This window comes from Phascolarctos cinereus, unplaced genomic scaffold (genome assembly GCF_003287225.1).
Source record: "Phascolarctos cinereus isolate Bilbo 61053 unplaced genomic scaffold, phaCin_HiC Scaffold_2;HRSCAF=192, whole genome shotgun sequence".
NCBI lineage: Eukaryota > Metazoa > Chordata > Mammalia > Diprotodontia > Phascolarctidae > Phascolarctos > Phascolarctos cinereus.
In genome coordinates this window covers 293,813,384-293,840,154 of record NW_027555625.1, presented here as the reverse complement: position 1 = coordinate 293,840,154, position 26,771 = coordinate 293,813,384, and the positions used below count along the sequence as shown (strand labels likewise).

At 37.1% G+C, this 26,771-nt stretch overlaps 1 protein-coding gene across 3 annotated transcripts in view; it reads right to left on the bottom strand.

Annotated features, from left to right (window-relative positions):
• Positions 1-373: 373 nt before the first annotated feature.
• Positions 374-26,771, bottom strand: part of LSM14A (LSM14A mRNA processing body assembly factor) — a 61,765-nt gene continuing 35,367 nt past the window's right edge. The window contains exons 4-10 of one of the 3 annotated variants that reach the window (XM_020985018.2): positions 21,124-21,246; positions 18,324-18,500; positions 17,969-18,034; positions 16,891-17,073; positions 16,565-16,736; positions 15,474-15,705; positions 374-3,929 (exon numbers count right to left, since the gene is read on the bottom strand). In XM_020985018.2, coding sequence (XP_020840677.1) covers positions 3,918-3,929; positions 15,474-15,705; positions 16,565-16,736; positions 16,891-17,073; positions 17,969-18,034; positions 18,324-18,500; positions 21,124-21,246 — 965 coding nt within the window. In that variant the 3' untranslated portion in view covers positions 374-3,917. Of the gene's footprint in view, positions 3,930-10,993; positions 12,919-15,473; positions 15,706-16,564; positions 16,737-16,890; positions 17,074-17,968; positions 18,035-18,323; positions 18,501-21,123; positions 21,247-26,771 lie in introns of those variants that run through there. The other 2 variants (XM_020985017.2, XM_020985019.2) reach the window with 2 other exon arrangements.

The following is a 26,771-nucleotide window of genomic DNA, read 5'->3' as shown; positions in this document are numbered from 1 at the left end:
TCTATGGAAGAATTCATGATGGTCTGGAGAAGGGGACTGAGGATCTGCAAAGAGGATCATGGGGAAGTAATTATGGACTTTGTAATCACTAATAAATTTATGAGCAACATGGTTCTCAGCAACTGGCTGTTCTATTGTTCAAAAATTTAGTCCCATTTCACATTTATAATCAAACTGGACACAGTTTACAGGACATTATGTGGCTAAGTTATTCAGAAAAAAACTGAATACTAAAGTACTCCTTGGCTTCTTCCCTTGTCCAAATGTCATCTTCTCAACTACAATGGGCCTTGGGCACACACAACAAAGAATGCTAAAACTACGGCTGCAAATGAGACCTTCATGGAAAAAAGAACCATTGTTAGGCTAACAGTGAGAACTTAAGACATGGTTTATTGGAACAGAAACAAAGCTTTGGCTGCACTGGGAGGTGAAACTCCCACCTACTTCCCCCACAACCCAAGCCTGCAATCCCAAATCCTGGGTCTTATGAAAGGGTTCCTTACCACTATTTCCAGGTGACAGCTCAGCTGGATGAAACCTGATTGCCTATCTGTGATAGGGGGTGGGAACCACTGGGTACTGAAAAGCCAAAAAAATCTGTATAAAGCCACCATGGCCTTCTTGGCCTACTCAGGTTAAGATCAAGTGTCTAAATCCATCCATTGCCTTGTCCTGTTGCCCCATACTAGAGATTACTAGCTCTTGTAACACTAAAAAGCAAAAGGCATCCATTCATAGACAGCCTCTCTTCTTGTTTGTGCAATGAGCATATTGTTAATAAACAAGGAATCCCATCAGAAATGAGGAAGATAAAGAATTCAGAAAAATGTGGGGAGATTAATCATGTAAAAGAAAAGAATATTAAGATAAAATTGAACACTGTGTAACTGGTAATGATCAAACCTGATTCCAGAAAGTTGAGAAAATGTACCTCTCTTCTTTCATTTCTGAGGTGGTAGTGAGGGAGCCCTATAGGTGTGGAATACTGCATATACAATTGGATGTTGTTATGTTGGTACTTCTCCTGAACGTTCTATCACCCTCCACCTTTTCTAAACTTTGGTAAAAGGAAAAGGCACTTTAGATGGAAGGCTAGAAGGAGAGTGAACGGGATGTGTAGAAATTAAAGGCATCCAAAAAATTAAGAGCAGATAGAAGATAAAAACAAAACAAAAAACACAACTGCTGGTCAGATGAGGCTGACCAGGATATTGGGCATAACATGTGGGTATCTCTGTTCCCTGTATTTGGTGATAGGGACTGTACCTGTCATTTCAATGATATGAGAAAACTCTTGAATGAGGAAACTTTCAGCCAATGCAGAATGGCAGCTTCTGTGCAACTTAAAAGAATTTCAGAGAATTCTTTAGAGCAATGAGAAATTAATTGGCTTACCCAGGGTCACACAGCCAGTACGTGTCAGAGGAGGGACTCGAACTAAGGTTTTCCTGGTTCCAAGGCCAGCTCTCTATCTCCCATACCAAAGATGGGGAACCAGTGGCCTCGAGGCTGCACCTGTCTACACCATGCTGCCTCTTTCCCTTTACTTAAGCCATCAAATTAGCCCCTATATTTTCCAAATATCTATGTCAAATATAGAACATAATTTTGATATTCTTTTTCTCAGGTGGGATCTGAACATAAATCTAGGCTCCTGAAGACTACTCACTGCCAGAACCTGAGTCTTCAATACTGTCAGGTCAGTGTCATGACATCCTAATGTAAACTATACCCTGCAAAGTTATGTCCCTAGAGGGAAAAATGCTGACTAGTCAGGAGTGTGGACCTATTCAATGGGCCAAGAGGGGGGAAAAGATCTTTCCACTATCCTTGCCCCAGCCCCCTTATCCCTTCTGAATACAGTAAGAGCTAAGGTCCAACCATGATCCCATTGACTACGCATGGGCTTTTCTCAACTTAACTGAACTTCACTCCTGCTCTCCTTTTTCTGGGTAAGCAGGGATGTCTGGGAGTTGGGTGGGCTGCCTAGTCAGGAAGGGCACTGCCAAAACTGAAGCAACAAGGCACCCTGAGGGAGACATGGGGCAGCATGGGCCAACAAGTCAAACCACTACCACTACTACCATCATGACTACCATCTCCTTTTCGACCTTGATAGAGACTGCCCAGGATCCTGAACTTTGGAGTCTTTGGAACATCAATGCTTTCAGCATCCTGGGAAAGAACATGTGTAGAGATGCAAACTGACAACTGCTCCTGCAGATGCTGCAGCCATCTCTACTGAAGATCCAGAAAAAAGTCCTTGCTACCAGTCCTTGGCACTGCCAAATGGTTCAACATCAGAAACTGATGATTTTATCAGTGGATATATTAAAAAGGTTGCTTTACCACTGTAGCCTAAGGACCATGGGACCTTTTCATCTAACTGGCAGTTGAAATCATCTATATTTATATCTTCAATTAGAATGTGAGCTCCTTGGGAACAAGGACTATCATTTCTATTTGTATCCCTAGCTCTTAGCACAGTGCCTTGTATACAATAAGTGCTTAATAAATAATTCAATCGCTTATTCATTCATGCAAAAGAAGGGTTCCAGGGACATCAGTAGAGCAGAGAATGTGACACTCCCAACATTTCATTGTCTCTTCACTCTCCTAACAGCCTGATGACCTCTCTCATGACCAATACACTGCACGCATTGAGCTGGGGTGAGGGTGGGGAGAAAGGGGGGGATACTTCCTTTTCCTTATGGAGGAGGGAGAGAAGCCCTTGCTGCTAATCTCCCTTCTAAGGACTTGGCACCCTGGGTCTTCCATAGCATGAAAGACGGAGGTTATTTATAGGGATCCAATTTCTTTTAGCTTGAGCCTCTATCTGAAAGCCTAGGAAATCTCTTTGCTGGGCAGCTCAGGGTTTGGCTTCCCTTCTGTCCTGTAAAAAGACTACTGGCAGCCTGAGGACCTGCATGCAAACCAAAAATACAAAACCAAAAACCGTCCTACACATGTGTGCCACTACGGCTGTCAGGTGAAATAATTTTCCTTGCAGTGATTTTGGACTATTTGTTTCCCCTTTTCAAACACACCCAAGAAATGATGGAGCCAGAGTGGGGTGGTCATTAATCAAAACCTTCCATTTAACAAATAATGAAATTGAGGCACATCGTGGTAAGTGACTTTCCTAAAGTCATACAAGTAGTGAGTGGTTAAGACTAGGATTTGAACTCAGATCCTATGACTCCCAATTCAGCACTTTCCATTCGGTCAGTCAGCTGACGTTTTTCTTTGAAACCTACCTTTGTTCTTTATGGTCAGCTGGGCTGCAGATGAGAAATGAGTCTGACCTTGAGGTAGGAAAGGGACCAGAGCCCTGAACTCTCCAGTGAGAGGCTTCATTAGGCTTCTGGTGGAGGACTAAGTCAAGTAAAGTATGATACCTCCTACCCACAGCACCCTAGCCCCAGACAGAAGGCCTCTAAGGGATATTAAACTAAAAGGATGGGAACTTTGAGAGCAGGCCTGAGAACCAAGAGATCCAACTTAAGCTCACAGGCTTTAGCTTTCTGTCTGATAGTAACGAGGAAGAACTAAGCAGAGCCCCAAAGAATCAACATCATTATACAAAACATGAAAGGGGGGGGAATGTGTTTAGGAAGGGGATAGCATCAGGTCCTAATCAAGGTTTGAGAATGCCAGCCCATATAATTCTTCCTTTGTTGGTGAATGTGTCTGCCCAGATGGATAAAGAACTTGGTAAACCCACAATGGTCTGGCTCCTGAAAACACAGCTCCTGAACCCAGATGCCCAGTCTTCATCATCATGAACTCAACTTGATTGCAGACTGTACTGACTGTAAATTTGTCTTCAGAACATGAGTCCTCAGTTGATGGGCCCTGACCATGCACCTCTGGCCTGAACTGTCTTCATCCAGGGGATCTGCACAATTGGGTTTTTATTTATAGACCTGTGATTCAGAGACACCAAACAGAAAAATGCAATTGCTCTGAGAGAAGAGGAAAAATGATCACTGGAGTTGTCAATGTATTTGCCTGAGAGCACAGAGACTTCTGAGAGAGAGGACCTGAGTCTACGGGTAGTCTTGACAGAGGGCCCATCAGGCACAGAAGGTCCTGAACTCACCTAATGGGTGCAGAGGTCTTTGAGGGGAGAAACCTGGTGGACAAAGAAATCTCTGAGAGGGAGTGCCCATCGGCCAAGGAAATTTAGAAAGGCCCTAAGATAGGGGACTATGACTATAGGTACAAAGTTCAAAATGAAAGCCCTTTTGGCTCAAGGTATGTGTTTTGACACCAGAAATCATCAGGTACTCAAACTGTAGGGACATTCAGTCCCTTCAAATGGAAGTCCTTTTAAGACCCACTAGACCTTCCTTTGCCAATGAGTTGTTTTGCTATATGCATGGTGGCTGATGGTCATTCCAGTCCAAATATCCCTGTCACTTCCCAGAAGTCTCTGCCTAGTCCACTTAATTTGCCAATGTTATTCCCTCAGATCCCATTCTGGAAAAGCCTTGTGCAGGAGGTCTCTCAGGGTCCCAGGGGGTAAAGCAGTTAACAGTTTGGGTGAAAGGACAGAGAGGGAAGAGAGGAAGGTCTGACACTGACTCCCCCAAAGAGTTCTTTTTCAGAGGCACCAGTCAGTCAGCCTTTGCACCTGGTCACTCATTCAAGTCTCTTTTGAGAGCTGACCAATCCTCATCAGATAACCTCTAGGGCAAAGACCATATCAATAACACACACACTGGTGAACATATATACAAATAAAATATATTAGCTTCAAAGTACAGGAACTCAATCATCTTCCATTCCCCAAACTGAGAATTATTTTTATTCCTGTAACAATTTACTAGTGGATATAACGTGGCAATGGGAGAATTGTAAGGTGATGGTAACTGACACCAACAACATACAAGGGGAAAGTGACTGTCAGGCAGACTGGCAGCCAGTCATCAATTTTCCCTTTTAAAGCCAACATATGTATGACTATATATCCTTATAATGTGACCGGGAAGGTCTAAACATAGTTGCTTGTCTAAGGTCCCTCCTGTAGATTGAGCCTGGAGTCAGAAGATCTGAATTCATATCGGGTCCCAGATACCTATTAGCTGTGTGACCCTGGGCAAGTCACTTAACTTCTGTTTGCCTCAGTTTCCTCACCTATAAAAGGGGGATAATAATAGCACCTACCTCCCAAGGTTGTTCTGAGAATCATATGAGATAACAATTGTAAAGCGTTTAGCACAATGCCTGGCACAGAGGAAGAACTATATAAAATTAACTATTATTAAAGAAACATACCATGGAAAAATTATTTAATGGGGCCATTTCCCCAGAGGGTTAGATGGGAACAGCATGACTACCAGCGCACACCTCATGGCAAAGTTCTTCTCTGGGAGATTATCACGATAAAATCAGCTCACTGAAAAGCACAAGTATTTGCTTTGACCTCCTGCCTTACAAACCAAAAGCCTTCACTGACCTCACATTTCCACTGGTCATATTCTTGGATGTGTGAGAACAAGAGGAAGATGACACAGACTTCAAAATTGTGTGCTAAAACAGTTGTTGGGAGGGGGAAAACAAAACAACAAACAACTTAGGAAGCTCCTCCTCCAATTTCCAGAGACAGAATGAATGACATTTTTCAGCCATTAAGTCACAGACCAGGTAGTTATTCTCAATTTAGAAATGTTTAAACTCATCTTTATGGAAACTACTAACGTTGGAGAGATATATATGAGAGTTTCATTTCCCCACTGGGAGGCGCAGTTGCACAGGCATGGAGGAATACAGCAGCTACAATGCTAGCCACTTCAAGAAGTAATTTCAAATCAGATTTTTAACATTCCAGTGATTCAGATGCTAATTTTAATTGTCCTTTTTAGCCTATAAAGGAATTCAATCCAACTTCTAGAAAGAATGGTTTATATTCTCCACCTCCACACCACCAACTCTCTTTCCTCAATATTTGCAATCTGGCTTCTGTCCCCAGGGGATTCTCTCAGAGGCTTCTAATCTCCAAATAATAAAGGTCTTTTGTTGGTCCTCCCAGATCTTTCCTATAGTGGATATTGAACCTGACTTCCCATGGCTTCTGATTCTCCGTTTGCTTTTTTTTTTAATAAAAAAATTATTTTGGGTGGAGTTGTGAACTGATCCATTTTGGAGAACAATGTGGAGCTATATCCAAAGGGCTATAAAAATGTGTATATCCTTTGACCCAGCAATAGTATTTCTGGGGCTGTATCCCAAAGAGATCATGAGAAAAGCACCCACATGTACAAAAATATTTATAGCAGCTCTTTCTGTACAAAGAATTGGAAATTGAGGGAATGCCCATCAATTGGGAAATGGCTGAACAAGTTGTGGTATATGAAGGTAATGGAATACTATTATGGTATAAGAAATGATGAGCAGGCAGACTTCAGAAAAACCTGGAAAGACTTATATGGACTGATGCTGAGTGAAGTGAGCAGAACCAGGAGAACGTTGTACACAGTAACAGCCATATTGTGCGATGACTAACTTTGATAGACTTGGCTCTTCTCCACAATGCAAGGATCTAAGACATCTCCAAAAGTCTCACAATGGAAAATGTTATAAACATCCAGAGAAAGAACTATGGCATCTGAATGCAAATTGAAGCATACTATTTGCTCTTTTTCCCCCCCTTGTTTTGTTGTTTTTTCTTTCTTGTGATTCCTCCTATTGGTTCTAATTCTTCTTTACAACATGACTAATGTGAAAATGTTTAATAGGAATGTATATGTAGAGCCTATATAAGATTGCAAGCTGTCAAGGTGAAGGTGGGGGAGAAAATTTAAAACTCAAAAGCTTACGGAAGTGAACGTCGAAAACTAAAAATAAATAAATTTTTAAAAACCCAGACATCTAAAAATTTAAAAAAATTTTGTCTTTGCATCACCTACATTTCCCATTGTATCCTTTTCCCTCCTCGGAGCCACCCTTTATAATCATCATAATAATGAATTAAAAAAAGAAAAATATCTACCTAATTAACCAATACACATAAAAAAGCTACTCAGAGGCAGAATAGGGGGCAAGGGGTAGTGTTTGTTGTCTTCTCTCTTCTTTGGGGTCAAGTCTGGTCTCTACTTATTTCTGAGTGATCCCTTTGTTTTTTCCTTCCTACCCCTCATGGGTTACCAAGGCTCTCGCAGTGATCTCATGAGTTCCTACTGATTCAATAATCATCTCCCTGAAGAAGACTCTTATCTACATATCTGGCCCTAATCTCTCTCTAGAGCTACAAATCCACAGCACTGCCTGCTTATTAGTCATTTCCAGCGGACTGGCCTGTAGTCATCTATGCACAAAACAGAACTTATCTTTTCTCACAAATCTATCCCTCTTCTGAATGGACATCCCCAATTTATGTTGAGGGTACCACTTTTCTACTGGTCAATGAGGTTTATAAGCTCTGGAATACTGGCAGCTAGTCTTCATTCTCTTATCCCCTACATCCAATCAATTGTCAACATTTTTCCTCTCTTCCTCTTGATCTCCTTTCAGTCCCTACCTTTCCACAAACCCTAGGAATATCTTTCTTGGACTATCACAATAGCTTTCTCACTAGTCTTCTTAACTTACATTTCTCCTCTCTCCAATCTGCCCCCCACACTGGACCACAGATATTCCTAAAGCACAGGTCAATTGGTATCACTCTCCTTTCAAAGCTCCAGAAGCTACCCTGTACTTCTCTAATAAGACACAATCTCTTACATTTGGCATTTCAATTCCTCCAAATCTATCTTTCTAAACTTATTATGGAATATTTCCCTTCACACACCCTATAGGCCAACTACACTATACATTCCATAATCTGCCTCTGCCTTTACATACTCCATATCTAAGATACATTCCCTCCTGACTTTCCTCTTAGAAGCCTTGGTTTCCGTTTCAGAGCTGAGTTCATGTGCCACCTCCTACATGAGGTCTTTTTTCATCCTTGCAGCAATTAAAACTTCCCTCACCCAATGACCTTTTATTTACTTAGCTTTTATTTTTGCATTTATTTACACGTGTAAATGTTGCTTTCCCCACATAACACAAAAGAATTGAGGACAAAGACTATCTTGTTTCTATCTTTGTAGCCCTATGCCTAGCACATAGAGGGTGCTTAGTAAACGCAGGCTTATTGACACATTCTCCCTCAAGGAGCCTCTAGTACTGGAAAACATTACATCAGGGTTCTAGTTCTGAAAAGTCATTTCTCCTTCCTGAGGCTTCAGTTTCCTCATCTGTAAAATAAGTAGGGTTGGATTATATTTCTAAAGTCCTTTCTAGCTCTGAAATTCTATAGCTGAGTCAGTCAAGTTTTAAACGAGAACTTTTAATATCTTTTGGAGGCAGCTTAGGTAGCTCAGTGCATACAGCACTGAGCCTAGAGTCAGGAACACCTGAATTCAAATCTGGCCTCAGCCATTTACTAGCTATGTGATGCTGCATGAATCATTCAACCTCCATTTGCCTTAATCCACTGGAAAAGGAAATGGCATATCACTCAGTATCTTTGTCAAGAAAATCCCATGGACAAGCATAGTGCTATGGTTCACAGGGTCACAAAGAGTCAGATAAGACTGAACAACAAAAATAGCAACAGTAAGTCTTCATTGTATATGGTGGGTGTTTACAATACATTACTTGAACTAAATGCTTATCATGTGCCCATGTCCAGTTCAGTGCTTCATGTTTTGGGAAATACAAACAAGCATGATGGGTACCTTGGAAAGCAAAAGTGACTCTAGTATAATTTGCAGTTTTCAAATAATTCTTAGGCCATCAATAATTTCTTAAAATTGGTATATGCTTGTCAAGAGAACCGCCACTTATACCAGATGTTTCCTTACCTGTTGATTCCAAGACGCCTTCAAATTCCAGAATCCTCAAACTGGAATTATGTAATCAAGATTTACTTTTAACCAGAGTCAGAGTAAGGATCAAAGAACCTTAATGTTCAAAAAGGAAAACTGGTATTAAAGAGATCAGTGGACCACTCAATTATTGACAGAATGTTAAGAACAGGAAGAGACCTTTAGCTGGAAGACAAGAGAATTTAGCCTTCTCATTTAACAGGTGAGAAAATTAAGGTCCTGAGATTAAGGGACTTACCTATGGTCAAATAATTGTTTAATCAGAGACCTGGTATTCAGATCCAGGCTTATGACTCCGGTGCTCTTTCCACTGAAAGGTATCTAATGGTAACAGTTACTGTCTCATCCAATAGTCTAAGAAACTTTTGTGCTCCCTGTTCTGATTCTAGTTTCTCCTTCAAGAAAATGCTAATTTAATTAATGACTATAAAAATTTAGGCTACAGTCATTATTATTTTTTAAATCTTGTGCTATATTAATGAGGTTGGGACAGAGAGATAAATATCTGATCTACAAATAATAATAAATAAAACACAAATGAAGTACATTTCCCAGCATAAGCAAAATGACTTAATTAAAAGGTTTCTGATGGACTTCTAACTTTACCCATAATCCAAATCCAGTGGGTGTTGCTAACATAAAATGGTATTTAAGGGTATAGAAGAATCAGATATTTGCTCTGCACACAAATCAGTGGCCAGGTAAAAATGTCTACCCACTTTTCATACTGGAGTACCAGAGAATAGCAACTACCCTCCTTTAGTCTGAGTAAGGCTGATACCCCATTTCGGTTTCATGTAACTAAGAATGACTCTTTCTGTGTAGACTAATATTTGGTGTTTCTAGAATAGAAGGTGATTCCATTAGCATTAGTATTGTGTGTGTGTGTGTGTGTGTGTATAGATGGGTTGTTCAACTCTGGGTAAATCTTAAGTCTAGGTAGATACTAAAAGTGTTTGTTTTCAGGCCATTAGTGCTATTTGATTTTTGTAACTTTACCCAACTGCCCTGATTGTCCAATCCTACAGTCATAGTGTTTTAAATAAACTGGAAGCACTAAAGAGAATGATAGCTACATTTACTCTAGGATAATAGCACAGTTCACCTCACTATCATACTATCCACTAAACTAATAATCCCTGAAAGACTAAACATCTTTTACATTTTTCCTGTCCCCACCCTCTCTTTCTATGAAACAAACATCAAACATTCAACAGTACATATGTGTGATACGCCAGCTTTCTTTATCCAATTCTAAAGCTAACTTCAAACATGAAAATGAAGCGACTAAGGAAATATGAATCTTACACACAAAGCAAAAAGCCTTCTTAGTGCAACCTGCATTTTCCAAACTCCATATATAACTGTATGATTGGGGGCACAGCAGTGGCAGTCAAGCTACCACCTTTCAGGAACCTATCAGGACACTCAACAAACATAGGCTGGAGAGGCAGTTCTATCCCTATGGCTTCTTCATTTACTGACCTATTAACAGGACATTTGCCAAAAGGAAGCTAAGGAAGCAAGTGGAGACCAGACTTGACCAAGAATCTGACAATAGCTGTATACGGGGGTCAAGTTTTTAAGGCCACTTATTCCCTGTGATTCTAATAAAGGTAACACAGTGTGGATGGACCCTGCCCTGTTTCTTAGTGCTTTCCTTCCATGACCTCTAGACTCTGAATTGCCTGGATACCAAATAGGGCCACAAGGATTGAAAAGGGGACCATAAGACACTACAGAAACTCACCAGAATTTGCCAAAGTTGAGGGGTAGATCAGATATGTGCTATGTTAAGCTGGTGTCTTTCTCCTCAAAAATCCTATGATTTTATGACTATAATCTATGATTTAGGGCACCAATTAGATTTCAGAAATGTCTGTGGAAATTGAAGTAAAAAGCCACCAAAACCTTGATTTTTAAGGCTACTCCTACATGCACTTGGTAAAATGCAAGATAAACAATAAGATTCAGCACTATTGCTGGAAATCGAGCTTATCTGGGAGAATCCAGACATTTGAAAGGACAAATATCAACAAAGTGATACTGAAATTATTTTCTTTGTTTCACTTCACATTTTGCTGTTCAGAAAGTAATAATGTTGAAAGGAGAAACAACTTTCACATTTTTTTTATTGAACAGTTTTATTCTGCCTTAGAATAAAAACCTTGCTTTAATGTTGCAAGGTACACTGCAGGTATGCCATGCTGCCAATTATTAGGGCACAAAATACCCCACTTGTTAACCCAAAAGGCTAGGGAGACGCACCAATTCATACCTTCACAGCATGTATCACTGGTATTATTTACAATTTTTCTTGTTTAAATAAGCCTGGGACGTCTCAGACAGTCTACATAGTTATTGCAACAGTACAGCACTTGTCTTTATGTTCAAAAACCCCAAAAAGTTGTTCAGTGTCATGATTTATGGGTCCTCAAAAAGGTTGTGTTGGTAACATGCAAACAAACAGTACTAAACAATATTATCTCAACTATGGCTGCCAAATACTGGACCTTTAATAAGGAAACCAAATTACAAAATACTTCCTTTGTAGTGCTATACAAAAGATATAAAATTAAAATTAAGATAAGAATATCAACCACCTTTAAATACTCCCATTTTCTTTCCTACAGTGCAGTTCTCCACTTCTTTATCACTACTGAACATTTTGAGGATAAAGTTAACAAAATCAGCAAATTAGATAAAAACATTTTAATCTTTGGATCCCTTTATTCCTGTGGCCTCCATAAAAACACCTGAATGGCCAGATTTCATTTTTTCCATTATAACTTATATCAAAAAGATTTACTAGTAATTTTTAATTGGCAATGAACTCCATACTGAGTTGCTTGAGAGGTTCACTGGTCTATGGACCAGTACTGTAACGTCCTAAGGGCTATCAAAATGCAGCAACTTTCAACACTCAGAATGTTCTTTCAATCCAATGGAATGGGTATACAAGTATCACAACAAAGACAATTTTAAGAACTGACAGACTTTTTTTAAGCCCAGGCATATCAGAAAGAACATATTAACTGATGCCTAGTATTTTCTAAAAAAGTTATTATTTATCAGCAAGTAAAGCTAAGTGCATTCTGATCTATGATTATTCATGTCCTTATATCTTAAAGATCTTCTTTATTTGGACAAATCCTGTGATATGCCATACGCTACAAAATGAAGTTCTTGCAAGTGAAAATGAAGAATTTATCCTCTTTTATATAATGGAAGAACACACCAAATCTTCATTTATATTCCAAATATAAAAATCAAACAAATTTAAAGCCTGAAAAGCTAAGAAAAAAACCAACTATTAACTCTGTTCCTTAGCATATCAACTTTTGCAATAACACAGTATGTTTGCTGACTTAAAAATGTTTATTCTTTAAAAAATTAGTTGCTTTTTATACAGCTATACAAAGTTCTTAATGTTTCTTTGGCAATGGGATATAATGGAATTTTACAACTATATAAAAAAGGTACCTTTGCCTAAGAAACAGTATTTACTGTGTGTACATAGTTGACTGACAAAGAAAATTCTCTACCATCCAGCACCCTAATTAGTTGACGAAATAAGCTACCTCAAGAGGGATATTACAGGATTTCCCAAAAAACAACCTTCTGTGGCTCAAAACACTCACAGTATCACGGCCCCATCTGCAGGTAACTTGCAGTAATTATCAAATACAATTTAGTGATAAGAAAAATCCTCTCAGTGATGAAAAAATACTTATAAGTTCCATTGAAGTATTGGTTTAGTTTGTGTTTAACTATACATAAGAAATTACTTATCCTTCTGCTATTCCAAATATATTTAATGCTCAACATTTCTGAAGATGGCCATTTTTCAAAAAGTAACTGCATTATACCCTTTGAAATTAAGCAGTGAAACCCCAGTGCTGGTGACAAATATACAGCAAATTCACTTCTTCATTCTTTTCAAGGATTGAAGCTAATTCTCTGGACCATGAAGACCTAGATAGACATTCACCTACTTCCAAGACTTTTCCGTAGACTATGCAGCAACTTTGTTGTCTTTCTAAAAAGGGGAGGGAAAAAAAGTTACCTTATGCTTCAAATAGTCTTATGAATAACTTCTTGTTACTTCACCTATCGCTGCAATATAATTTTCTTTACTAGTAGCCTACATTCATCCCCTCTTCCCATTCTGTTTAATGGCTTTCATTATAACATTCTGTATTTTCTACATTTAGCAATCCCTAAATTTCTTGGCACAGATAGACAGCAGAGTCTTCTAGTTAAATGCATTTTCCAATTCACTAAGGGTAAATACTTTTGGATAGCAGTCCTACAGGGGACATGGACATCTCTGTCATAAAATGTAGGGAGCTGGTCCTGAGGAACTCCCTTTTCAGGTGCGAACAACTGCTGTAGATGAACACTGAATAACTGATTTTTGGGAAAATATATAACACTGAAAAAAAACTCCTAAATATTTAAAGTTAAGGTACTCATTAGTGATTAATTCAAACATTCAAAGACGTTACGCTGCTACAAGCAGGATGCCATTATAACATATGGCAGGACTGGCTACCAAATGCAGGAGCAGATCCAAATATTCTGCTATGCCATGCTTCTAGCCTTTGAAATGACTGAAAAGGTCTAGGAATCTTAAATCTTATAGTCAATCTGCAGATGTTTACCCATAACCTATTAGGTCCCTACAAGTGTGAAAGGTGCTATAGTATGGAAGTATATAAGACACCCTCAAGAAGATTACGGTCTAAGTGGGGAGACAATACAAACACAGAACAATTATATGTTATCAGCACAACAGGAGGCTAGAGAAAGGAGACATCAGCCTTGGCTGGAATATGAGGAAGAACCTTTATAGGAAGAGAATTTGAGGTGGCCTTTGAAGAATAAACTGGATTTAGATGGGGCTGGAGGGAAGGGACAGTAGGTACAGCCTTCCAAGCTAGGCAACAAGGTCTGACACAGAGATGTATGTTTTGCAGGACAGACAGCAAACCTGTCTGACCAGAGTGGAAAAAGAATGTTGGAGAACAGTGACAGATACGTGTGGATATGTAGCATAGAGATCTGCACAAGTCAGAAAAAAGATTCTCAATAGTTTAAAACTAGAGGAAATGTTTGAGATAAATTAGAGTAACTTCTTTGTTTTACAGATGAGGACAGTGAGGCCCAGGGAAGTGAAGGAAATTGCTCAAGATCACAGGGCTAGGACACAAACCCAGGTTTTTTGATTCCTACTCTACTATTCTATTCTCTATACTAACAGTTCTCAAAACTTTTTGAGGTTGTTACAGTAATCTGGGCATGAAATTGAGAGGGCTTGGACTTGGAAGGTGGCAGTGGCAAAATGTAGGAGTGAGTGTGAAGCAGTAACAATTCAGAAAACAATAAGACGTAGTGATGGAATAGATGTGAAAGGGAAGAGACAAAGATGATTGCTTGGTATTTAGTCTGGGGACTGATGGTACCATCATCAGAAATGTATAGTTGGGGAGAAGAGCGAAGTGGAAGGGAGAGATTATGATTTCAGTTCGTGATATGGATGTGGTATCAGTATGTGATGATGACAACAACTATTTACATTTACTTAAGAGCTTTCAGTGTTACCATATGCTTGCCTTAAAACAATTCTGTGAGGCTGGTTAATAGAAGCATCTCATTTTACAAATGAAGAAAGTGAGGCTCAGAATGGTTTGGATACTTGTTGCTAATAGCTACATTTATAAAGTCAGAGCTAAAATTCTTTTGGAAGTCTCTCTAATGGAGTCCAACATTCTTTCTACTCCCTGTAATTGCCTCTCCAGATGATGACTGGGTATTTAAGTAGAGATATCATAGTTTGGAAAGCCAAACATATGGGACTCTAGGTGAAAGGTCAAATCTGGAGGTCCAGAATTGTGGGTTTTACTGAGAGATGGAAAGTTAAACAATGGGAATAGATGAGGTTACTAAAGGAGTTTAGAGAGTATAGTGTATAAGGTGGGAGACACTAACAATACATGTTTAGAGGGTAAGAGGAAGAAGATAAGTGTAGGAAGAGAGGTCAACTATGATCAAAACTGGGAAAATGCCATTGGATCTGGTTGAGTACGGGTCACAAGTGAGAAATTTTGGTAGTGTTTGATTACTATGCTTAAGAGATCTCTGGTAAAACTTAGGATGAAAACTACCATGTTCTTAACTCTTGAGTATTTGGAATTGCTGTCAGTATGTCTCTGTTTTCAGCTACCCTCTTTATGTGTCCAGCAGACCTTTTAAATGGGGTTTCCTCCTTTCTCCTAGAGGACATGTTTGGGTTACAGAATTAAGGGGGATCTCAGAGGTCATCTAGTCTAACCTCCTCATGTTACAGATAAGGAAACTTATCTCAGACCCTGGTAGATTAAGTGACTTGCCCAGGCACATAGCTCTTTCCACCATATTGTGCTATGTGAGGGGATTCCCTCACTTTTAGAGACAAAAGTAGGACAATAATATGAACATAATTCACAGACTCCTTTGTCAAGTAATACACATACTTACACACACAAATGGTCTATTAATTGTTTTATAGTATAACAGAAGAAAAAAAAATCAAAGCACATATATACTACTCACCCTATATTCAAAATCTGCAAACTCCCTGCCCCCTCGGCCACCTCTGAATCCACCACGAAATCCTCGAGGAGTGGCAAAGCTACCACCTCTTCCACCCCCACGACCTCTGCCACCACGGAAACCAATTCCTCCTCTACCTCGGTAGCCTCCACGGCCACGATTTGGACGGAGGGGAATTCCAAATGTTTCAGCATTTAGTCTTCTTTCCTCTGCCCAAGTTGGTCTTCTTTCTCTATCATAACAATAACAGGCCTTAAGATCAAGTCTACATTTTGTTGTTATGTTTTTAAAAAATTCCTTAGTACAAACTAAATCAGTAAATTTCTAAATTAATCAAAAAAGTGAGTTCTAAAAAGATAATAAAAAATAAGTACATTGTCTAAGTTACTATAAGCCACTAATGTATAAAAAAATTCAGTGTACTGCTCTTATAGACTAAAATAAGGTCTAACCACAGAAAAAGTGCATATTAGTCTATGTAAAAATGCTGGCAAATTTAACAACAAAAATGCTCTAATTTCAGACTACAATTTTAAAATGAGATTTACTAAGAATAACAAAAGCAAGGGACAGAAAAAGTTTTTTTTTATCCCAATTGAATAGTTCTGATTTACATCTATTAATTTTTAAGTGTGAATACAAGTCCAAGTAAAAATTTAAACTATGGTGGTACAAATATAGGCCATGTTCCTATAATAAAATTATTTTGAAAAGAAAAAATTTATAGGCATGAAAAATAATTTCACAAAATTATCACAGTAAAGTAGACTGAACAAATATATAGCATATACTTGGTATATGTACATGCATGTATATGTGTGCCCCCCACCCCAAGGAATCCTATAGCTAGACTACCTCAGAGGTAATCTTAATTAAACTTGTACCTGAACAAAAACATGCTACAACATCCACACCTATTCTTTTTAATGTTAAAATGCTTTAAAACCTTCTCACAAAATTAAATATTTAAAAAAGCTAATTTTATTTACTAGGTACTTCTAGTTTTTTTCATGCAACAATGTTAGTACATGCAATTTTTTTTTCATAAAGTAAGTAAACTTCAGATGTAATATCCACCTAAAAGGCTATACCTATTATCATCACAGGAGATGTTATCAAAGAAGGATTTAGTTTTGTCATAATAGCAATTAGGTCCAAGTGGATCTTCTTCATCAGCATTTCCTTCACTGTTTTGGGTGTCTACCCCTGAATCACCTTTATCTTCACCATTTACAGGCTTCTCCTGTTTCTCAAGTTTATCTTCTAATAAAAAAACAAACAAAAATAACCACATATTACAGAAATAAAAATTTATACATTTCTATTAACAAAAACTTAACACTGGATTAAAAAACACATGCAAACCACTATTAACTCACCAGTCATACAAGATGATTTCTGGGGAAGAAAGATTTACCTTTTAATTTAAGCTTATTATGAAATTCTCTGTCGATTTCTTCCTTGTTGAACTGTGCATTAGCACTTTCAAAGTCAAAGTCTTTCTCAAACTTCATTGGGCCATCCCGCCGAATCCCAAATCTTCCTCTGCCACCACGATGACCGCCCCGTCCTCTTCGAGGTGCTGAAGGGCCACCCGGAACTATGAGAATATAGGATAAGACTATATTCATCCAATTTACATTACTTATATAAGGTATGTTACTCCTTTAGTCTTTATATAATTGAAATCTTAAAGTTCTATTCTGATGCCTTATTATAGCATAGAAGTAACTTTTGGTGACTGAAGTTAAGACTAGAATAAGTTCTGGCAGGGCTTTTGAGATTGGGAAGGTTTTATGCCTGGGCCTGTCCACCGACTGCACTTTAGTTTTCAGAGGCTAAGCCTAGCTAAGTTCAGAGGAGCACATCATAAAATAAATAGCTAATAGGTTATCTAATTTTTGTGCAACTATGACTCATTCAATCTTCTACTACTAATGTGTGGAGGGGCTTGATCCGTATTGAAGGAGAGAGTCCCCACACTGATTAAATCACAGATCTTTGAAGGTACTGAAGCTTGTATTTTAAGAAAAATAAAACATTCACTTAAAAACCTCTGCAAGAACATATTATACAGTGAATTAGTCACATCCAAGGATTTGTCAAAGAACATAAGATATAAAGACATATAGTTTCATAGCTAACATATAGTTAAATAGCTAATAGAATACCTGAAAAGGCAGCACTTAAAAAAAATCAGATTTTATTTAATCAGTTATCTTTAGTGAGTTTGCTGTATATCTTTATATATCTAAATAAACTGATTTCGCTAATTTTAAATGAACTTATAATAAACTGTAGTAGAAAGATCACTACATTTGGTGTCTTGAGTAGCAGGTTCAAATACTGGTCCTGCCAGGTAATAACTGTTTGAATATGGGCAAGTCCCTTAGTCAATGAAGCAGGGTTTGGATTAGATGATCTCTAACGTTCCATCCAGCTCTAATTCCATGATTTTTCATAGTGGCAGCGAGGCTCAGCTTTGAATAACTTACCTGCTTGTCTCTTGTTTTCATTTCTGATTTGTTCACTTTCTGGTCTGGAAATTTTGTGTGCTTCAGCTATAGAACAAAAAATATGCAGATCAATAAATTAACTGTTAGATGACAAATAACTAAAAGCTTTGCTTTGTGAATAGGAATATGAAAAAAACTCTCACATCATGTCATGCTCATATTGATCTTCCATTTCCCCCACCCACTTTAAGGGTTAAATTTGACAGACTGAATATTATAAAGTTCAAGTTTAAGTTTGCTAAGATCACTTACAAAACAAATCCCTTGGATGAAAAGAGGACTAATGGAAAATGTTTGGTCAGTCAATTAAAGGAATAAACATCTAAAGTTCTACCTCGCCTGTGCTCTTGATTCTCTATTGCTTTTTGGCTGGTAGATGGCAAAGGTCTGGCTGATACAGGGCTCCTTCTCCCAACAGGTGCTGGAGCAGGTAAGTGGGCCGAGGCGGTCTGTACTGCTTGTTCCATGGTTGGGCTTTTTCTCAAAGGGTCTAACTGAGGGCTTGAACGACCTAAAATGTAACCAAAAGATAAGAAACTACCCTACCCTTGTGGATTTCAAATTTATTAATCCAGACCCTAAAAGAAAAAATATTTGCATTCTCAGCTCCACTAATCCAGACCGAAGGGAGATAGCATTAATCTTTTTATTGAAAGGGTTGGGTGGGGCAATTATGTCTTACTCAGACCAAAACTGAAAACTGGCCAGTTGTCGAATATTAGTGCATTTCAACTGAGGATGACTTCACATCACATAATAATCTGACCTGGAAAAATAACTGTTTTACACAGTCTTTTAGTATTGTTGTTTAAAATTTAAGACTTACAAACTGAGGAATGATACTACCTTTATAAACGCTCCTTGGCTGGAATGGAATTCTTATCAGTTAATTATCACATAACCATAAAAATCACAGATTTATAGCTGGAAAGGCCCATAAGGTTGACTAGCCCACTCCCTTATTTTACTTATGAAAAAACTGAGGCCCAGAGAGGTGACATGCTTGCCCAAGGTCATTTAAGCAGAGTAAATGGCAGAGCTAGATTTGAACCCAGACTCCAAATCCAGTTGTCTTCCACCTGTATTACATTTCCCCACTCCTAAACCTCCTAAATAGTGCCAATACTGTTACTTATATAATAAAATATATGTTCATTAAAAATTGACATAAAACACATTTCACTACAGTCCCAAATCAAAATCTGGTGGTCAATTCATCTATTTTCGTTGAGGCAAACTTTAAAAAGATGTTTGAGTAAATTTACAATATTGTAAACATTCTATTTTTTCTCTGGAAGATTGTACACAAATGTGGAGTCTAGAAAAATAAAATCTTCAATTCTGAAAAGTACATTTTGATTTAAATAATCGTTAAATCCTTGTAGAAAGCTAACTATAAACTCTATGAAACATACCTTCAATACATAATTATTGTGATGGGACTATTGTTACAGATGGTCTTAACGTTTTCCCAACTTTTAAGAACTTTCAGTAACTTTATAACTTTTTTATAAGTTCTCTTCCTTCAATAAAAAAGGATGCTGTAATAAAGTATGGAAGAATCTCTAAGTTGGAGTGTAATGGTAGTAAGAATAACTTAAAAAGATTAAAAAAATTATCTTCACTGAAAGTCCACAAGTCAGTGAAATTAGAGATGAATAACAGAGTACAACATACTTCTATTTAGAAAGCTACTTTGTTGGCTGCCTTCATATCTTCTCCACATTCAGTAGAAAATAGGCTTTTAATTTAATAGGAAAAATAGGCTGGATATTCACTTGCACCCTCATTTTCATCCAAATGTAGGCTTTAAAAGCACTTATGTTCATAGCTGTCAAATTGAAACTAGCTGGCTTTACAAGAAAACTTGTATTCAATTGCTAACCAGGTCAACTTCCACAGTGATACCATTTTGAAAAAAATTCGATTTTGTATGGATGATAGTGATTACAACTATTCTAAAATTATCAAATGGGAACTCTACAAGATGAGAATTCCATTTTTCTTGCCTTGAGCTGTCATACCTTAAATGATTTTTAAAGCAGTATTTTAAAATCATATTCATATGGTGCCTTTCTCTGAGGCCAACACGTTTAATTTACAGATTTTAGGGTTTTTTTTCAGTGTTGTACCCAAGTATTGTTCAGCTAATAAATTCCATAAATATTGTTTGAATCCAATTCTTCTGACTCCAAGTCTAAGGTACTTTCTATAATACCATATCGTCATTTGCACTGTATTTATAGAACTTAAATCAGCAGTCAAAATAGAGGTAGACATTCATCAGCCTTCAGCAGATTTTAGTTTTAAATCTAATCTTCACTATTTCCATGAAAACAGGGAACAAGCACACACTGAATCCATAATAAAAATGGGTGAAAATGAGACAAAATGTTAAGATAAGTATCTGCAGATCATATAGCATGGTAGTAGTGGATAATTATAAGATAAAACGTGAACATTAAGTTCAGCATGGTAGTGTTTAAAAATGAAATATATGTTTGGAAAAATGCCCATTTTAAAAAGGCTAGAGGGAACCAATTAATAAATATTTAGTAGTGCCTATATACGAGGTACTTTTCTAGGCACTTCTGAGGATATTAGGGAAGAAGCAGTATGATAAACAGCAATGGAATTACTATTTACCAATTGATTATATATTTAGAGCTAGAAGGGGAAAGATGAGGAAACTTAGGTCCAAAAAAATTAAATGTGACTTAAAGTCACATTAATTAATTAAATGTGCTTACGGTGGTAAACAGAAGTCAGGGTTCAATAGTAATAGTTCTTCCTTCAATGAAAAATCTGATACTTAAATTGTAAATTAAGATTCCTGTGTTGTAAAATCATCTAGTAAATTTTACAATATCAGGGACCTCACGCTTCCTTTCCCTTCTACTTTCTGAGTACTGGAAAAATTAGAATAGTGATTCCTAATTGTGAAAGCTTTTGCAAAATTCAACAGGGATGTTTCAGAGTATCTGGAATTTTTATCATGTGACAAAATCTGGGTATTGAAATCCACGTAAAAATTTAATTTTAGGAGTAAAGGTTCCTACCTCTCAGAGAAAGGCAAAAAACTACTGCGGATTTAAAAAAACAAAAAGACACACTTATGGAATAAAGAAGAGTACCTTGAGATGGCTGTGTTTTTGAAGACCTTGCATCCTGTGTAAAGGCAGACCCGACTGCACTGCTCTGGGATAAGGCAGCACTGGCTGTTGTTTCTGTCCCAAAAGATGTCAGGGAGCTACCAGCTAAAAGAGGGAGCAAAGCAAACATCTTTCAAAGGTAATTTAGTAGCAATCTTCTAATTTTTACATAATTGTTCAATTCAGGCTCACAGGATGATTTTTTTGTGCAAATATTTGGAAAAAAATCAATGACCACTACTATTAAAAGAATGTAAATAGTATTTCCACTTGTAGCTTTTCTGGCAAAATAGCTGAGATTAAGCTGACAGAGAGTTGTTTTGCTCTGTGTGAATGTCTACTGGGGATGGGGGATCATGGGGACTGGATCAAAAGAAGGAAGAGATAAAATAAAGTAATAGCGTCAGTGACTAAAAGGGAGGCCACCAGAATAAATTTATTAAATATTAGCACTACTGGTAGAATTATTTTGATAAGGATTTTACTTGTACCTAAACTAATCTGTGCACTAATGTTTTACATGAAAATTTCTAGTTAGATGAATGCTGGCCCTCAGCTACGACAATGTCCCAAGGATAATAACTCAAATTTACTTGAAAATAGCAGCTTGATGTTGTTATAAAGTACTATAATATGATATAAATATTTACAGAATGATGTACTGAGACTTGTTAGGAAGTTCTGGGGCCTTGAGTGATGGGGGGCCTTAGATAGGATTCACAGTGAATCTCTGGCAAGTCATGCTAATATTCCAATTCTCTGAATTCCTATAGCATTGACTATATCACTCATTTTGGTGCTTAATCTTATAATGTACTTCATTACTATTTAACTTTCCTATGTCTTGTCTCTTCAACTAGACAATAACTTACTCAAAGATAGGAGTAGTGCCTTACACTGCCTTTTATAACACCTTTATTCCACAATGCTATCCACATATTAGGTGCTAAAAAAAATTTACTTGTTGAAATGAATAAATACAAGGTGTCCATTCACTTCAAGATGTCTAAATGTAAGCTGGCATTCCTATTACACTGTGGTAGATATAGTGCTAGACCTGGAATCAAAAAGATCTAGATTCGAATCCCACCTGAGACAACTACTAGCTGTGTGACCTTACGCAAGTCATTTAACCTTTACAGATCCAAGATCTCTCATTTGTAAAATGTGGACCAAAACAACACACATTTCATGAGGCTGTTATCAGAATCAAATGAGATAAAATATAAAAAGTACTCTGCAGACCTTTAAGTGTTATATAAATTTCAGCAGCTATAATTTAATCATAGAATACTGCTGGGAGAGACTTATAAGGTCATTCTGTCCAATTTCCTATATTATAAAGGAGTCCTTACTATACCACAACCAACAAGCAGTCAACAAATTTTTACTTGAACATTTCTAGTGATAGGGAAACTCATCACCCTTTGCAGATAGCCTATTGATTTTCTATGAGAAATCTGTCAAAATCTGACTCTCTTTAATTCTTTTTTCCCGGTATAGCATAAAAGTATGTTACTATTAACTAGGAAACATTCACCTTTTATTACTAGGAACAATCACTTTCCCTCTCTCTAAATTCAGCTTGATGGAATAAATAGGTCTAAAGCTTGCAAAATGTAAATCTGAACTGCAAGTTCCTTATTAATCAGTCAATGTGAGCAAAGCAGAGCTAGTCTTATACAGGATAACCATGTTGATTGCACCCTGACAAGGCCCCAACTTATATGGCTAGGTAGTTCACATTATCTTTTCCTTTTACTAGTAAATCAGCCAGAAGTCCTTACACAACAAGCTATTAATTGTAGATGGGAGAAATATTTCTTAAGGTTTGTCTGTTATTTACTCATTTGTTTATTTATTTACACAATATATATAAGGGAGCAATCTTAGTTCCAAATGAAAAAAAAAAACCTACTTTAATCCTTAATTGATATATTTGGAGCTTCAATTTTTTTCTGTGGACAAAAACTTGAAAAGCAGCTTCAAGTAATATGATTACAGATCTTACACTTAACAAGGAATTCAAAGATAAGAAGTGAAAGAAAAAGCTAAAAAGAATACAATAAAAATTATGATGATGATAATATTATTTTAAGTATTTATTAAATGCTTACTATGTACACAGGCTTGTGCTAAACAAAGAGGTAAGAGTACAAAAACAGAAACACATCTTTCTGATTTCAGTTTAAGATCTGGTTAAAACTGAGGAGATAAATGAAATGAGGGAAATACCAGAGTGAAGTACTGAACAGTCTTGGAAAATTCACGCGACAAATTAGTTTGTCCTTTCCACAGAAATTAGGATTAGGATTCAATCCTAAATATAACAAGATTTAAGAAAAACAATGCCACTATATATTTTCTTATACTAACAAATTATTTTATGAAGATCATGTCCAATAAAAATTCATACATACACTAAGTCACCATACTAATCTAGTATGTAGAAAAGTTTGAAATGCAAAGTACAGAATTTTATATCTACAAAGAGACCCATGATATTGTCTCATCTAGACTCCCTTTTTTTAACAGGAAAGGAAGCTGAGTCATTTGCTGATTTGTTGATTAGTCACATGGACAGTTACTGACATGTCAAAATTAGAACCCAGTTCTCCTGACTAGGTTCATTGTTCTTTCCATTGCACATCATTCTGTAAATATTTCACATTATAGTACTTTATAGCAACCTGCTATTTTCAAGTAAATTTGAGTTATTATTTCTATCCCTATCCATAATCTTTGATTATAACTCTCCTCTTCTTGGTTAGATTCTTTGCCTTTCCTCTCACTTTCTTCTAAAACCTCAGCAATCATGCTTCTGAGTGCTCTCCATGGTTAGAAAAGATCTTTTAGTCAAATCTAGTGGCTTTTTATCAACCCTTATTTTTCTTGAACTCTGCTGCTTTCCACACCAGAGATCACTCTTCTCTTGGATGCTCTCACCTCTCTAGGATTTTGTCACACTGCTCTCTCCTAGTTCTCCTCATGCTTTGCAGGATCTTCTTCTAGGTCACATCCATTTACCATGGGTGTCCCTCTAGGTCAAAGCAGCCCACAGGTTGTATGTGGTGCAAACCCCTCAGCAAAACTGACTATGAGAAGTTCCCTTAGGCAGGCCTATATCACATATTGCCCATGGGCCTCTAGATTCCAGGCTGCCTAAGAAAAACGTAGAGGATGTAAAACAGGCCCACACAACATACTGTCCACAGCTGCTTTGGTGGGCTGCAAATGGCCCTGTTGTGCAGGCCTTCTCTAGAGCTCTATCTCTACATAGATGCTCTCTCTCTGTGTCTGTCTTTCTACTCATATATCCCCTTAGTCTTTCTCCTGAACTCCAGTCCTGAATTGTCATATGTCTTTTAGATATTTGAATCGGATGTCCTGCAGGCACCTCAAACTCAACATATTCAAAAAAGAAATGATTCATTATCTTCCCCCCGCCTCCCCCAATTTCCCTATTATTGTTGAGGGCATCAACATTCTCCTAGTCGCCTAGGTTGACACTTTGGTGTCATCCTCAATTTTTTACTCTCATTCAACTAACTCCCTGCTTCAAGTCTTTCCCTACTTCATCCTTCCCTTAGCTGCCAAAGTGACCTTCCTAAAGCATAGGTCTGATCACGTCACCCTGACACTCCTACACTCAAATTCTAGTGGCTCCTATTCCCTCCAGGATCAAATATAAAATCCTATTTGTTTGGCGTTTAAAGCCCTTCATGACCAGGCCACTTCCTACCTTTCTAGTCTTACACTTCACTACCCTCCACACAAGCTACAATACTTGCTTTTCTTACACACAACACTGAATGTCCCAATTCCATAAATTTTCATTCGCTTTTACCTGGAATGCGCTCCCTCTTCACTTTTGCATCCTGGTTTCACTAGCTTCCTTTAAAATCCTACCTTTTGAAGGAGGCTTTTCCTGGGTTCCCCTACTGCTAATGTTTTCCTTTCTGTCTGAGATGTCCTAACATCTGCTCTCTCTCTCTCTGTCTCTGCATCTTGTATGTATATAGTTACTTGCATATTGTCTCTCTTATTAGAATATATGGTCTTTGATGTCAGGAACTATTTTTATCTTTCTCTATATTCCTAGTGCTTATTATTAGCACAGTGCCTGGCACACACTAAGTACTCAATCTTGGCTGATATGAAAAAAATCTACAAGTAATTTAAAAACAAAAAGAACCCTCAATACCAAAATACATAAAATCCCTATCTGGTGTTGAAAATTCTCTATAATGTATACTTGTACACAACTTGTACACACATATCACCAAGTGAGGAATGCAGAAGATTCAAAAAAGTCTCAGGCCTAAAAATCTTTCCTAAGAAGCATGTAAAATTTAAAAATCTCCTGAAATTTTTAAAAGTTTATTTTCAATTCCTTGGAATTGAAAATAAATTCCAAGGATAAACTTATTCAGCACCCTTCACACATACTTCCATATCATTATCTTTAAAAAAGGAAAAAAGGTGATTTTAGCATTCTTTGAAGTTAGTAATGACAGCCAAATGACTAAGAATATGGTTGGAAATATAGCTTATGATTGTCACAGAACATTCAGGGAAATGATGGCCAACTATTTTGACAAATTCCTCCCTTCCTTTTCTTTTTGCTTCTGCAAAATGGTCCTTCAACTCAAATAAAATGCCCCAAACTAGGTAATGACAAGCTGGAAAAATAGTTCCTGCAGTTTAATTCTGAAGCTACAAGAATAACCTTGGAAACCAAAGAATTAGACAATGTTTTTTTCATTACAGTAACTCTATAGATATTTAGTCCTGGCTTAACTGGTTCTCTGCTTCATATAAAAAAACTAGGGTCACAAAGGAACAAAAATAAAAAGTGAGTACGGGTTTATAACCAGGCTTAGCCAATATGAGTAATACAAACAACATTTCAGTTGGTTTCTACCTTGCTTTTTAAAAAGAGTGCTGCTATCATGAGTCCAGAGAAAGCTATGGTTTTTCTCCTCCTTATTTAACAACTGAGACTTTTTATAGTTCTTCGCTCTTAGAATATATAATCTGTTACCTAATATTTCAGGATGATGATAACCCGCCACTACTCTTGTTCATCTATCAAAATTAAAACAGCAAAACACAAAAGCAAAAAAGTTAACCTTTCTTTCCTGTCACATTTAAGTATAATAAAATATTTAAACAAGGCAAAATTAGGGAAAAGGATTCCCTAAATGTAAACTACTGTAAAATAAGTATGTAAGATATTTTGGTAGTTAAACCTTTAGAGCTAGTAGACTAAATTTTTTGCCCCTCATATAAAATTTGACTTAAAATATAGTTGAAAGGATAAAAATCAAAAGTCTTGCTTTTTATCTGGTTTTTATCTGGTTTTATCTGGTATCATTTTCCTGTTATGGTCTTATTTTGAAATAGAGTAAGATGTAGATAAATTATGTTAAGTGAGATTCTTTAAAAAAAAAAACCTTTCAGAAGACCAGCATTGCTTTGCAAGGAGCCAACTGTTATTAATATGATTTGTTTTTCAATCTTCATGTGAAATCAAAAGTTCCAAAATAATATTATGATTAAGATTTGAAAAGTTTATACTGTAAGTCAAACTGTCTTGTGCTATCATGAAATAAGAAATTGTCTGATTA